The sequence below is a fragment of the Rissa tridactyla genome, chromosome 7 (assembly GCF_028500815.1).
Source record: "Rissa tridactyla isolate bRisTri1 chromosome 7, bRisTri1.patW.cur.20221130, whole genome shotgun sequence".
Classification (NCBI taxonomy): domain Eukaryota; kingdom Metazoa; phylum Chordata; class Aves; order Charadriiformes; family Laridae; genus Rissa; species Rissa tridactyla.
Genome location: NC_071472.1, coordinates 52654868 through 52667285, shown reverse-complemented (window position 1 = coordinate 52667285; position 12418 = coordinate 52654868). Strand labels below are relative to the sequence as shown.

Sequence of the window (12418 nt, the reverse complement as noted above, 5' to 3'; positions counted from 1 at the left end):
AAGGCTTAATGTACAGTATATTGTCAGTATTCTGGTATTCTTCTGGTTCAACATACATTATAGCTCATATATAACCTGTATTAATTGTATAGATTGTGCATTTAAAGCTGTTACCAAGTTGTCAGAAAATAAGAGAAGAGAAAAAAAAAAAAAATAAGGTCATATGTAATATTTTGTTTGTAAGTATCCTTTGTATCATAGCAAAGGAAATGTTAAAAAAAAAAAAAAATCAACTGTAATAAAGTAATTTTAGTACACGGAGTGTCTGCCTGCCTTTCTGAGCCCCCCCCCCCCCCCCCGCCGGCACATGGGACCCTGCCCGGGGGCTATCGGGTGTAGGACCTCTGCCAGGTGAAGACGGGGGGCTCGACGGCAGGACCCCCCCACCTGCGGGGCCACGGCAGCCCCTTCCTCCGCTCCTCAGCCCCCAGGAACTCGGCCATGGCCCTGAAGAACTCCAGCACGGCCTCGTGGCCCCAGCAGTGCCCCGGTCCCCGCCGGGGGAAGCCGCAGTGTCCCCCGCGGGGGGTCAGCAGCAGGAAGAAGTAGGGGCTGCTGCGGAAGAGCTCCAGGGGCAGGCTGCGGGCCGGGGGGCCGCGGACGGGATCGTCGGCGCTGCAGAGGCACAGCACCGGCACGGCTGCCTCGTCGGCGTCCCGCAGGGGCTCGTTGCGTTCCCAGTAGGCCTCCCAGCTGGTGGGACGGCTCTTGGTCTGGCAGAAGAGGGCTTCCTCCAGCTCCCGCAGCGAGCGGCTGCCCAGCAGCCCGTCCACGTCCACTGCCTGGGCCAGGGACCCCGCGTACCTGCGGGGACGGGGTGGCCACCGTGGGCTGGGGGCTGTTGGGACACCTGCCCTAAGGGCTGGGGGCTGCGCTCCAGCCATGGCCCCACACGGGGACTGGGGGTGACTTCCAGCCCCCCCCTCCCCCACCACCTGGAGCTGGTTTGGGGGTCCCATCCCAGCCCCTGGCTGGGGATGCTGGGGGGGGTTCCCGCAGCACAGCTGGCGGCAGCCCGGGCGCCATGGCAACGGGAGGCAGCCAGCACTCTGCTCCGTTGCCGTGACAGCAGCATTTGCAAGGGGTATTGGGAAACGGGGTGGGGGGAGACACCCTGCTGCCCACCCCCCCACCCTCTGGCCAACAGAAACCCACCCAGCACACTCCCCCACCCCCCCGCATCCCGTCACTGCAGTAGCCACCGTGCCCGGCTGCGCCCACCCCGGCTCTGCTGAAGCCCAACCTGGCACCTGCTTGCCCCAAAGTTTTGGCTTCTACTTGTTGGTTGGGGTTTTTTTGGCCCTCATTTGCCCTTTTGTGTCCCCCCCCCCACTCTGCCATGAGGTCTCCGCACCGCCTGGGGAGATGCCGCTTGCTCAAGGCCTTGGCACAGGACAGTTTGTCTTCCAGCCCAGCACTTGCCCCCCCCCCCGCCCCGGCCCCATTGCAGCCATGTTGGGCAACAGGGACCCAGAGTCGTGGGAAAAGCTGGGGAGCGGCAGCTGTCACAGCCCCCTGCCCGCTGTGGGTTGGTGGTCGTGCACCCCCCCACCCCGAATCCCACAGGGCAGACACACGGGGTCAGGCACTGGGGGCAAGCAGCAGCGCAGGGGTGGTGGCCAACCCCACTCAGCCCCCAGGGGCCAGTGCAAGTTGGGGAAGGTTTGCCAACCCACCTGGTGCTGCTGCGACGGGTGCCACCGCTGTCACCCAGGGGACACACACACACACACACACACACCCCCCCCGAGACGCTGCCGCAGCCCCAGCAGGGCCGGGGAGCGTGTGGTGGCCAAGCTGGCCCCGCAGCAGCCAGCCCCAGACTGGTGTTCATTAACCAGCGCGTTTTGCTGCTCTCAGCACCTCTGCCCCCGCGCTGGGGCTCCCGCTGCCGCAGCGGCACCCGTGGCACACACCCCCCCCCTCCAGGGGCTGGCCGAGGGGCTCCCAGGGCACCCCTTCCCCAAACCCCCCAGCCCCGAGGGACCCCACTGACCTGCTGAGTCCCCTCTTGAGGTGCAGGAGCAGCGGCCATTCGTAGAGCCAGGGCATCCCAGCTTCGAACCAGTCCCGGCCGCAGAAGATGGGGGAGACGCAGGCGGCGGCGGCCAGGTGGCTGGAGGAGCCGCTCTCCCCCAGGTAGGCCAGCAGCAGCCCCGAGCCCGAGCCCTCGCTGACGGCCAGCAGCAGGGCGGCGGGGGTGCCGGCAGCGCAGGTAGGTCACCGCTTCCCGCAGGTCCCCGGGGTCCCCGAAGGGCTGGAGCCGGGGGGTGGTGAGGGGGCAGCCGTTGTGGCCCCGGCGGTTGAAGATGACGGGGAGGAAGCCCCTCTCCAGCGCCCGCAGCCCCAGCTGCAGCAGTCCCCCCGTCACCTGCCCGGCGGCATTAGGGATGAGCAGCAGCACAGGGCTGGGGCCCCCCCCACCGCCACCTGCAGCCCCCCCCCACGGCCCCACCAACCAGTCTAGGGCCACCAGCCCGCTGTCGGGCATCTGCAGGAGCTCCCGGGCCACCGCCGGCTCCGGCTCGGGGGGCTTCAGGAGCTGCCGCAACATCTGGAGCCGGGGCCAACGCGGCCACAGCCAATGTCCCCCCCACAGCCCCGCCGACTGCCCCAAGCTCCGCACCAGGTGCTGGGCCAGCGCCGAGGGCTTGCACAGCAGCCGGCAGCACCCCGAGCCGTCCTCGGCCATGAAAGGGATCCCCTCCTCTTCCTCCTCCTCTTCCTCACTCCAGTCTCCAGGCACCTCCAGCCTCCCTGCCCAAAGGCGCCGGGCCAGGAGACCCAGGCCAGCGAGCGCTGCGGCTGCGGCCACCAAACCCTCGGGGGACACCATGGGGGCGGCAGGAGCCCCGGCCGGCAGCCCCGGTGCCCGGCGCATTCCCGGAGCGATGGCGGGGCCGTGTCGGGAAGGCCCTGCCCCGGGGCTGGGCGAGCGGCGAGGCCGTGGGGCTGTGCCGGGGATGGCGTGACCGGCCGCCAGCCGGGGCCAAGGGGACTGGGTGAAACGGGAGGGACACGTGGCCGAGCCCTGCATGGCGCCGGGGGGGGGTGAATCCCCTGCAGCCGCACGCCTTGGGGGTGGGGGACAGGACCCCCCAGCGCCGCAGGAGGCGGGGGCCGGGGGCCCGTGCAATGCTCACACCTTTATTGATACAAATGTACAAGGACACATCTTACAGTAGGGAGCGGGGCCCCGGGGCCGGTGGGGGCAGGATGCCCGGGGAGGGGGGGGCCCACGGGCCCCCCGGTCCAGTGTAACGCTGCGGGCGGCCCCAGGGGTACCGGCCGCCCGGCGAAGGGCTTTTGGGGGGGGGCAGGGTGAGGGGGGGTACATGGCCACCGCCGCCACAGACAGCTACGCAGGCTATGTACAGGATAAGTTAGGCGCGGGGCGGGCTGCGGGGGGGGCGGGCAGGGGTCTGTACAGGGGGGACGCAGGCACCTACCCCGCAGGATGAGCGCCAGCTCCTCGGCAGTGCGGAGGGCTGGGGGGGGCGATGGTGGGGCTCGCCCCACGCCACGGCTCCCCCTGGGCTAAAGGCCACTCGCAGCCACGCTCGCCCCAGGTGCCGGCTGCTGCCGGAGGGGAGGGAGAGACGGAGGGCGCGGGGGGCTGGGGGGGTGCCGGGGGGGTGCGGGCCGGCGCTCACTGCTTCTTCTCGCGGGTGGTGATGGTGACCAGCTGCTTGGCGGCCTTGGCGATGTCATAGGCACACTGGATGACCTGCTGGGTCAGGAGCTGGTAGTCCACGGCGGCCCCCGGCTCGGGCGGCACGGTTTTGCGGCACTCGCTCTGCAGCCGGTAGGCGCTGGCATTGAGCAGCCGCAGGGAGCTCCGCACCGTCTCCAGCGCCGGCTTCTGCAGCGGGGCAGAGTCAGGACCCACGTCAGGGTGGGGGGGACACAGTGCCTGGGAGGGGTCCTCCCCACCCCGGGGACCCGCCGCCCCTCCTACCTTGGGGAAGAGCGATGCCATCTCCGTCACAGCCGAGTGGATCTTCTCCGAGCAGGGCACAAAGCTGGGGGTGAGCAGAGGGGTGAGCGCTGGGGAGGCGGATGACGGCTCCCGACCACGGATGTAGCAGGGATGGTCCCATGTGAACACAGCCCCTGGGACCATGGGGGTCCGGAGGGACCCCGTGGCCGTGTCCCAGCCCTACCTGTCGTGCTTGGACTCCTGCGCTGCCCGCAGCAGCTCCTGGATGTTCTTGGTGACCTGCTCGGTTTTGAGGATGACGTCCTCCGTGCTGGGCAGCCCGGGGTCCAGCTCCCCGTCCAGCGGGTCCAGCTCGTGGGGGAAGTCCTCGTCCTTGCTCAGCTCCACGAACCGCTTCCCTTCCATGCTGCGGGGACCGACCGACCCCCCCCCCCGGGGTCAGTGCCGGCCCCATGCCCCTCTGTCCCCACGACCCTGAGGGGGCTGCCGGTGCAGCCCCCAGCCCCAGCACTCACCTGATCAGGACCTCACCCGCCTGCGTGTTGTCGTAGTCGCTGTCAGTGCCGCTGCCGTGCCGGTCCAGCTTGCTCTGGAGGGGAGAGGAGCAGTGTCAAGCCCTGCCCAGCGCCAGCCCCACACAGGGCTGGGGGTCTCCCCACCCCAGGAGCTGCCCCCCCCGCCCCAGGTACGTCACCATGTGCCGGGCACTGTCGGGCGGGCAGGAGAGCAGCGGGGAGGACGGGGGAAAGGGCACCGAGGAGGCAGACGGACCTTTCCGGATCTGGATTGGGAAGAGAGGGGAAGCCGGTGTTGAAGGGGGTGCAGAAGGGGCTGGAGCCGATCCCGGTGACGTGCAGGGGAGGACGAGCACAGGGGACACCGCCGCCCTGCATGCAGGAACGTCCCGTGGCCACCATCCCCCGGGGAGGTCCCCGGCCTGACCCAGGGGGTGCAGGGAGGCGGGGAAATGGGACAACGTCCCAGGAGGCCCCAGAGGCCACGTCCCAGGAGGGTGACAGCCACCACGTCCCATGCAGGAGCCGCCCCCGCCGCGGCCCCCTTACCCGGTACACGCTGGCCGGGATGTGCATGGAGTACAGAGCCTCGTCCTCCACCTCCTGGCGACACATGAAAGGTTACAGCCCCGCGGGGACGGGACCCAGCGCCCTGTCGGGGGGGGCAATGGGGGACCACTGCACCCCAAAACCCACCCGCCCGCCCCAGCACACTCACGCCGGCGCCGAAGGGCTGCAGCCGCGTCACCAGCTCCTCCACCGGCTGCCCGAAGGGTTTCAGCGCCGAGCCTGGCTCGTACATGGAGAAGGCCTGGCGGTCCCGGCGGTGGGGGGGGGCTGTGCCCGGGGGGTGCCCGTGCTCCGGCCGCTCACTGGGGGCCGGGGTTGGGTGCGCGGGGCCCGTCTGCTGCCGGATCTGCGTGTTCTCTGCCTGCAGCTTGTGGATCTGCAGCGGAGTTGGGGGAAAAGGCATCAGCGAGGAGAGGGGTTTGCCAAGGCCGGGGGGGGGTCCCAGGGGCCCTGCACCCACCTCGCGCTGCAGCCGGCGCAGCTCGTCGCTCAGGCTGTTGTTCACCTTCATCAGCTGCTGCACCTTGGCCTCGGAGGCGGCCAGAGCCTTCTTCACCTCCAGGTACTCCTGCAGCGTGATGGGGCCGTCCGAGAGGTCGGAGGAGTCCATGCTCTGCGGGGAGAGGGGCTCAGCGCCAGCATCCCGGAGCTGGGGCGGGGAGGGTGCGGGAGGGGGGTGCGGGGCTCACCCTGGCGCGGTTGTTGCGGGAGGCGTTGCGCAGCAGCTCCTGGTCCGTGTCCTCGTCAGAGGCGACGCTGTCGTAGTCGTGCTGGTCGTCCAGGTCGCTCTGGCTCCGCAGAGAGTAGTCGAGGGCGTCTGGGGGAGGGCAGGGGGGTGCTGAGCATGGGAGGTGGGGGGGGATGCTCAACCCCCCCGCCTCGCTGCCCCCCGTCCCTCACCTGTGGGGCTCAGCAGACTCTTCCCTTGCTGCCGGCGCTTGGCTTCCCCGAGGATGTCGATGAGCAAGGTGGCAAACTCCCTGGCGTTGAACCTGGCCAGCTTCTGCCGACCCTGGGCGGGGGGTAGGAAAGGGGGTGAGAGGGGGGGTCTGGGTGCAAAGGGAGGGGGGGCAGGGCCTGGAGATGGGGGGGGGGGGGTTGTTCTCACCTGGTTGCGCGTGGCCGAGTACTCGGGGTTGACAGGGAGGAAGGGGACGGCGCTACGCTCTGTCACCAGCGTGCTGTGGTTCTGGGTTGTCAGCCAGACTGCGGGGCAGGCACCCGGTGTCAGACCCCAGGGGTGGGGGGAGCTGCGGGGGGCCAGACTCCCCCCCCCGGGAGCGAGCGGGCGGCAGGGCCCGGGGCTGGCGGCGGAGCCAGCAGGACGCAGGCGCGGGCACGGGGCCAGCCTGCCGGGGCTGGGAGCGGAGCCCGGCCGGGCTGACGGGAATCGCCTGCCCCGGCCACCCCACAGGGTTGGGGTCCCCCCCGGCGCCCCCCCAGCAAGGACCCCTCACTCCTCACCCTTTGGGGCACCAGCTCCGCACCCCCCCAGCCGGCAGGGAGAGGGCTCGGAGTGCCTGTCGGTGCCCACCCTGCCATGGCACCCCATTTCTATGCCATCCCCCCAGCCCAAGGGCACCCCTCCAGGCTGAGCCCCCCGTCCCCGGGGGGGTCCCGGCACCCACCTCCAGCAGCACCCCAGCCCCGGCACCCAGCGGCGGCCCCTCAATCCAAGCAAACCTCCCCGGCTGGAGGAATGAGGAAGGAGGGGCCTGCGGTCCCGGCGGACGCATCCAGATCGGGGGGAGCGCGGGGCTCTGCCGGCTGCTCCTCCCCGCGCTGGGACACCCGCCCCAGTCCCGGCCCAGGGAAGGGGGGGAGCTGCACCCTGCACCCCCCACTCCCCCCCCCCCCCCCCGCTCACCCGCGTCGTTCTCCCGGCGGTCCACCTCGTCGTACACGTCCATGGCCAGCTCCTCGAAGAGGCGGTTGCTGAGCTGCAGCGGGACAGGGGACGGTGTCAGGCGGGGTGGGGGGAGTGAATGGGACACCCCCCCACACACCCCCCCGGCCCCCAGCCCTGCCCTGGCCCCCACTCACCGCCTGCAGCTTCTTCTTGGCTGCCTTGGCCAGCTCGGAGAGGTCCAGGCTAGGGGGGTGCGGAGAGTGAGGGGAGAGACACAAAGCGGGGGTTATTCCTGGCCTGTCCCCACCGAAACGGTCCCCAGCTGTACCCCACCATGACAGGGACCCCGCCCCCCCCCCCCCCCGGGCACAGGGGGCTTCGCCAAGCGGGGCTGGCAGGCAGGCACGGGGTGACGAGGTGGCAGGGGGTGAATGGGACCCCCCTCCCCGGGTGCCCCCCGGGTGCCAGGCTGGATTGAGCAGCTGGGGCTGCAGGGGGGGCCCGCGCCGGTGGCACGGGGGGGCCCCCCGGAGCCAAGAGCCGAGCAGACAATACCTCTGTGCCATGCACTTTGGGCGCACCCTGCGCTCCGGAGAAGGCAGCGGAGGGAAGAACAGGATAAAGGCGGACGTTAAACGCGCGGGCACGCGGACCCCCCCTCGCCCTCCCCAGGGATGCTCCAGCGCCAGTCACAAGGAGGTGACCGAGGTCCCCCCCACCTCGCCCCAGCGGGGACACGGGGGGGGGACATGGGACAGGGCAGCAGGGCCGCGGGCACCGGGCACTCACCTGTCAGCCATCTGCGGGATGATGTAGTGCCCGTTCTTGTGGTCTGTGCAAAGAGAGGGGTGGTGAGTGGAGGCCCTGCAGCCCACCCTGGGGTCGAGCCCCCCCCGGGACCCCCACACTCACCCGGCTTCCTGCCGCAGAGGTAAAAGGCCAGCCGGTCGGTCAGCTCGTACTGGCACTCCACCAGCCGCTCCGCCAGCTCGTGCTGGGCTGCCTGCCTGTGAGAGGACGGGCAGGGTGATGCCCACCCTAAGGAGGAGGGGGTGCAGGCAGGGGTGACCCCCCCCCCCCGCCTCTTTCCCCGCCCTCACCTGGCGTAGTCGATGGGGGTCCGGCCGTTCACGTCGGGTGCCCCGGGGTCTGCGCCGTAGACCACCAGCAGCTCTGCCTGCAGGATCTGCCCGGCCTTGGCGGCCACGTGCAATGGCGTCGTGCCCTTCTCCTGCGGGCACGGGCAGCCTCAGCCCCGCAGCCTGCCCGCGGGACGGGGCTCCGGGAACACCCCCCCCCCTCAAGCACAGCACCGTCCCCGGGGACCCCGACCCCCACCGGTGCTCACCGGGTGGAAGAAGTTGGCCTGGGCGCCCAGCGAGAGCAGGCGCAGGCAGGTCTCCAGGTTGCCCGTCCGCACGCTCGAGTGCAATTGCTGCGGAGGAGAGACACGGTAAGAGGGGGATGTGTCCCCACCGCCAAGGTGTGGGGGGGGTATCCCCGCACTCCCACCCGGCGCCCCACCTTGCTGAGGTCCTTGGCGGTGACGCCGTCATCGTCCCGGCAGGGCAGCTTGTGGACGAAGGCCAGCATCTGGTACTTGGCGCGGATGAACTCTGACTTGGTGGGGCTGGGGGGGGGACGGCAGGTTGTGGGGTGAAGCCGGGGGGGGGGGGGGGGGGCAGGTGCCCGGCCAGCACAGACCCCCTCCCCGGGGCGTGGGGGGCACTTACTGCACTTTGTCCTGGGGGTTTGCCTTCCGGCGCCCGCTCTGCACCTGGGCCGGATCCAGCAGCGAGTGCTCCCAGATGGAGTTGGCCCCGTTGCTCGCCAAGGTGTGCACCATCTGCGGGGGAGAGGCAAGGCCTGGTGGGTGCCGGGGTGGGGGGGGGTCCCTGTGCATCCCCCCCCCGCCATGTCCCCGCGGGGCCGGCACCCACCTGGAGCAGGGTGGCGGGCCAGGGGCTGTGGCGCAGGTGCTTGACGATGGAGATGTGGCGGCCCAGGCTGCGGTGCACGCTGCAGCACTCGTCGCAGATGAGCACCCCGCGGTTGATGGAGGCCCAGCCGGGGTCTGCGGGGTGGCACGGGGGGTGTCACCGAGTGTCCCCGCCACTGTGGTCCCCTCCCCATGCGGTCCCTTCCCCATCCATCCCGCTGGGGGTGGGGGGGATGCGTTGCCACGGCGACCGTTTCCCTGGCGACGGCGAGGGGCTCAGCCCATCACCAGGGGAAACCCACGGGTTTCCCGTAGCAACCAGGCACCAGCCAAAGGGCGGGGGGGACAGGATTTGGCCTCCCCCATCGGGAGGGCATCCGATGGCAGGGACGATGCCGGCCCCGTGGCAGCGCATCCCAAGCAGGGCCACCCTGACCAGCCGCAGCACCCAGCGAGGCCACACACCCCCTGAGCCCCTGGCTGGACGTTTGTGGGGGTCCTGTGCGGGGGCAGCGTGCCCCCTCACCGGTGGGCACTCCCAGACCATGGGCTCCCACGTACGGTGGTCACCGGCTCCGCAGCCTCGGCACCCCATCCCCAGCCAGCCCCACAGGGCACCCCAGCTCTTGGGGCAGGTGCCACAGCCCCCCCCTCCACTGCCATACCCCCCCCAGCCCCAGCCCGGCCGGACTGGAGCCCTTTGTGTCCCCGCTGGGAACAAAGGGCCGTTTGAGCGGCCGCGCTGGCACCGTCCCCGGCACCCGCGGGGGCCCCGCTGCTGGCCGGGCAGCAGCTCTCCACGCCTGCACCCCAAAATTGGGTCCCAAGGCTGGCCCGGGGTGGGGTCCGGCCCCACGGGGGGTGGTCTGTGGGGCTGTAGCTGCCCCCCAGCAGCACCGAGAGCAGGATTTGGGGACCATCCCCCCCCCCCCCCCCGCTGAGTCACAGCCACCCCCCTCCCACCATGACACAGGGTGACGATGATGCCGAACTGTCCCCGGGCGGCCCCTCCGCCGGGCACTGCCGGGGGGAGCCCTGCCAGCCTCTGCCCAGCCCCGCCACCCCTTGTTTCTGTAGGGCCTACACAAACACAGCACTGCCCCACGGGAGGGGGGACCCCCAAGCACGGGGGGGTACAGGCTCTACGGGGGATGGCAGCACTGGCCAGCCCCAATAGCCCCGAGGGGGTGACAGTGGCCCCGCGACCCCGCAGAGGAAGGTGTCCGGGCCTCCCCCGCTTCCTTCCTCCCTGCACGGCCCCAGCCCCCTCCCTACCCCCCCCCCGAGCCCTGGGGACCCGTTTTCGGGGGTCACCCATCCCTGCAGCACTGCAGTGCCCCGGGGCCGAGGTGGGGTGGCTGGGGGGGAGCGGTGGCCCCCCCCCAGCCTGGCAGCCCTGCGCACACAGATGGCAGCGCCTTGGCAGCCAGCGCGGCGGCATCTGTGCCTTCGCGCCCGCTGCCCACGGGGCGCTGCTGGGAACAGGACGCTCCGCACGGGGGGAGGCTGCCTGCGGCCCCGCAACCGGGCAGATTCGGGGTACCCCTGGGACGGCACCCCCTCCCGCCACAGCAGGCAGCCGGGATGCGGTGGGATGCGGGTGGGCATGGCGGCGGCTTGGGGAGGACACCCCGAACCCCGCGAGGATCCTTGAGCCCAAGGGAGCTCCCAGCACCTCCGTCCCTGCACCGGGACACGGGGGGACGCCGGGACCCCCAGCACTCAGCCCGGCACTGGTGAGGGGAGGGCTGGGGCTAGCCAGGATCCCCGCACAGGGCCAGCGGAGCGGGATTCAGCCAGGGAAGCCGGGACAGAGGGAGCAGGGCACCCCGCGGGCACCCCACCACACAGGGCCGGGCAGCGCATCCCCGGCAGCCGTGGCGGGTGCTCCCGGTGCAGTAGGAAACGGCCTCTGGACTTTATAACTCATTTCCTCACATGGCTGCCGGGCGATAAGAGATTGGAAGAAACTGGTTTCCATTTCCCCCCGCCCCGGCAGGGAGCCTCAGCACCGCCCCGGGCACCCCTGCACCCCTGTTTGCCCACTGGCACGGGGACGCGCCTGGAGGCAGGGCAGCCCCATGCCCACGCGTGCCGCCAGCTCTCCTGGCAGGATCCGGCCATTGGCACGTGGATGAAATAATTTCGGCACAGCCTTGGCCCGCAGGCAGCTTTCCGGGGCCGGCTCACAGCAAGCCTCGACGCTCGGCCCCGTTCATTCATCACCATGGGGCCACCCGTGCCGGCCATGGGCAGGATTTGGGGGTCCCAGTCCCACCGTGCCACCCACGGCCTCATGCCCAGCATGGCAGCTGCGGGCACTGGCACGGCCGGGGACACGAATCATCTTGCCCAGGCTCAGGCTCTGGCTTGCAGCGCGGCCGCTGCTGGCCCAGCTCAGTCCGCCTGCACCACCAAGCCCGGATTTGGCCAGCATGGATGCTGGCAGTGGGGTGCTGGGGGGCACAGGATGGTATCACCCCCCATCTGGCCATTTGCAGGGTCCTCGGTGCTGCTGGCACCGACCGGCACGTCCCCAGCCTGCGCCAGCAGCCCCCACGCCGAGGGGTGCGGAGGCTGTGGGTGGTACACGGGGGTGGTGGGTACACCGGGCGCACCACGGCAGCGCTGAGGAGGGCACGGGGGGTTATGGGCTGTACTGGGAGATTCCTGAGGTGGGGAAAGGGGGTGCACCGAGGGAGCCCAGGGGCCTCACCAGCGCATTGCACTGGGGGCACATCAGAGGGTTCCTGGGGAGCAGAGCAGGGGACTCAGCTGGGGTCCCTAGGGTGCGCACCACGGGGTGCAGTGGGGACTCACTGGGGGGGGTCCTGGGGGCACCCAGCGGGGTGCAAAGGGGCCTCGCTGTGGGGTGTAGAAGGAAATGCAAAAGGGCTCCCTGGGAGCGTACTGGGGGATGCACCCCAGAGGGGGCTCACGGGGGTGCGGGGGATGTACCAGGGGTCACCGGGGATGCGCTGGGGGGTACCAGGGGGGCGGGCATGGCTCACGGGGGTGCTGGGGATGTGCCGGGGGGGGTCACCACGGGGTGCAGAGGGGGCTCACAGGGGTGCTGGGGATGTGCCGGGGGGGGGCACGACGCGGTGCGGCGGGGGCTCAGGGGGCGCTCCTGGGGCCGTACCGGGGGGCGCAGGGCAGGCTCCCGGCCAGGCTCCGGGGAGGGGGGGGGACGGGACAGCACGAGGTGCGAAGGGCCCCACCGGGGGCGGGGGGGGGGGGGGGGGGGGGGGCGGGAGGCTGGCGGGGGGATGGGGCGTACCGGGGCCGTAGCGGGGGGGTCCGGTGCCGGTACCGGGGGCGGGGGGGGGGCGGCCCTTACCTGGGGCGCTGCAGTCGGCGCACACCTCCGCCCGCGGCGCCTTCCGGGACATCCTCAGCGGCGAGGCGGGCCCGGGCCCGGGCCTCTGCGCCAGCGTGGAGGGGGGGCGGCGGCGGCGCCCCCCGGGCCCGCCGGGGGGGAGGCCGGGCGGCGGGGCGGGGCGGGGCGGGGGCGGCGGGGGCCCGGGGCCGCGGCGCGCCGGGGGCTGCCGGCTGCTCCCAGCGCCCGGCGGCTCCGCAGGAAGCGGCGCAGGCCCGGCCCCGGC

General features: G+C 71.3%; 2 protein-coding genes across 5 annotated transcripts; both read right to left on the bottom strand.

The window, feature by feature from the left end:
* Window positions 1–326: 326 nt before the first annotated feature.
* Window positions 327–2889, bottom strand: ABHD15 (abhydrolase domain containing 15). Its single transcript, XM_054209694.1, is given in 3 exon segments — window positions 327–804; window positions 1997–2199; window positions 2201–2889. Coding segments are annotated over 3 exon segments (1362 nt in total). The 5' UTR covers window positions 2882–2889.
* A 262-nt stretch (window positions 2890–3151) lies between these two features.
* GIT1 (GIT ArfGAP 1) lies at window positions 3152–12270 on the bottom strand. Of its 4 annotated transcripts, XM_054210214.1 has the most exons (22): window positions 12154–12270; window positions 8815–8948; window positions 8608–8720; window positions 8399–8504; window positions 8223–8309; window positions 7975–8105; window positions 7787–7881; window positions 7664–7706; window positions 7430–7456; window positions 7069–7117; window positions 6893–6965; window positions 6134–6231; window positions 5926–6037; window positions 5715–5842; window positions 5486–5638; window positions 5174–5401; window positions 5005–5058; window positions 4635–4721; window positions 4456–4529; window positions 4164–4346; window positions 3959–4022; window positions 3152–3862 (listed from the first exon to the last, which is right to left on the bottom strand). In XM_054210214.1, exons 1-22 carry the CDS (start codon window positions 12203–12205, stop codon window positions 3650–3652), a joined length of 2304 nt encoding a protein of 767 aa, XP_054066189.1. In that variant the 5' UTR covers window positions 12206–12270; the 3' UTR covers window positions 3152–3649. The 4 variants fall into 4 exon arrangements, with proteins under 4 accessions (XP_054066189.1, XP_054066192.1, XP_054066190.1 ...); XM_054210217.1 differs by lacking the exon at window positions 5005–5058; XM_054210215.1 differs by lacking the exon at window positions 7430–7456 and having other exon boundaries at window positions 12154–12242.
* Between the last annotated feature and the right edge of the window lie 148 nt (window positions 12271–12418).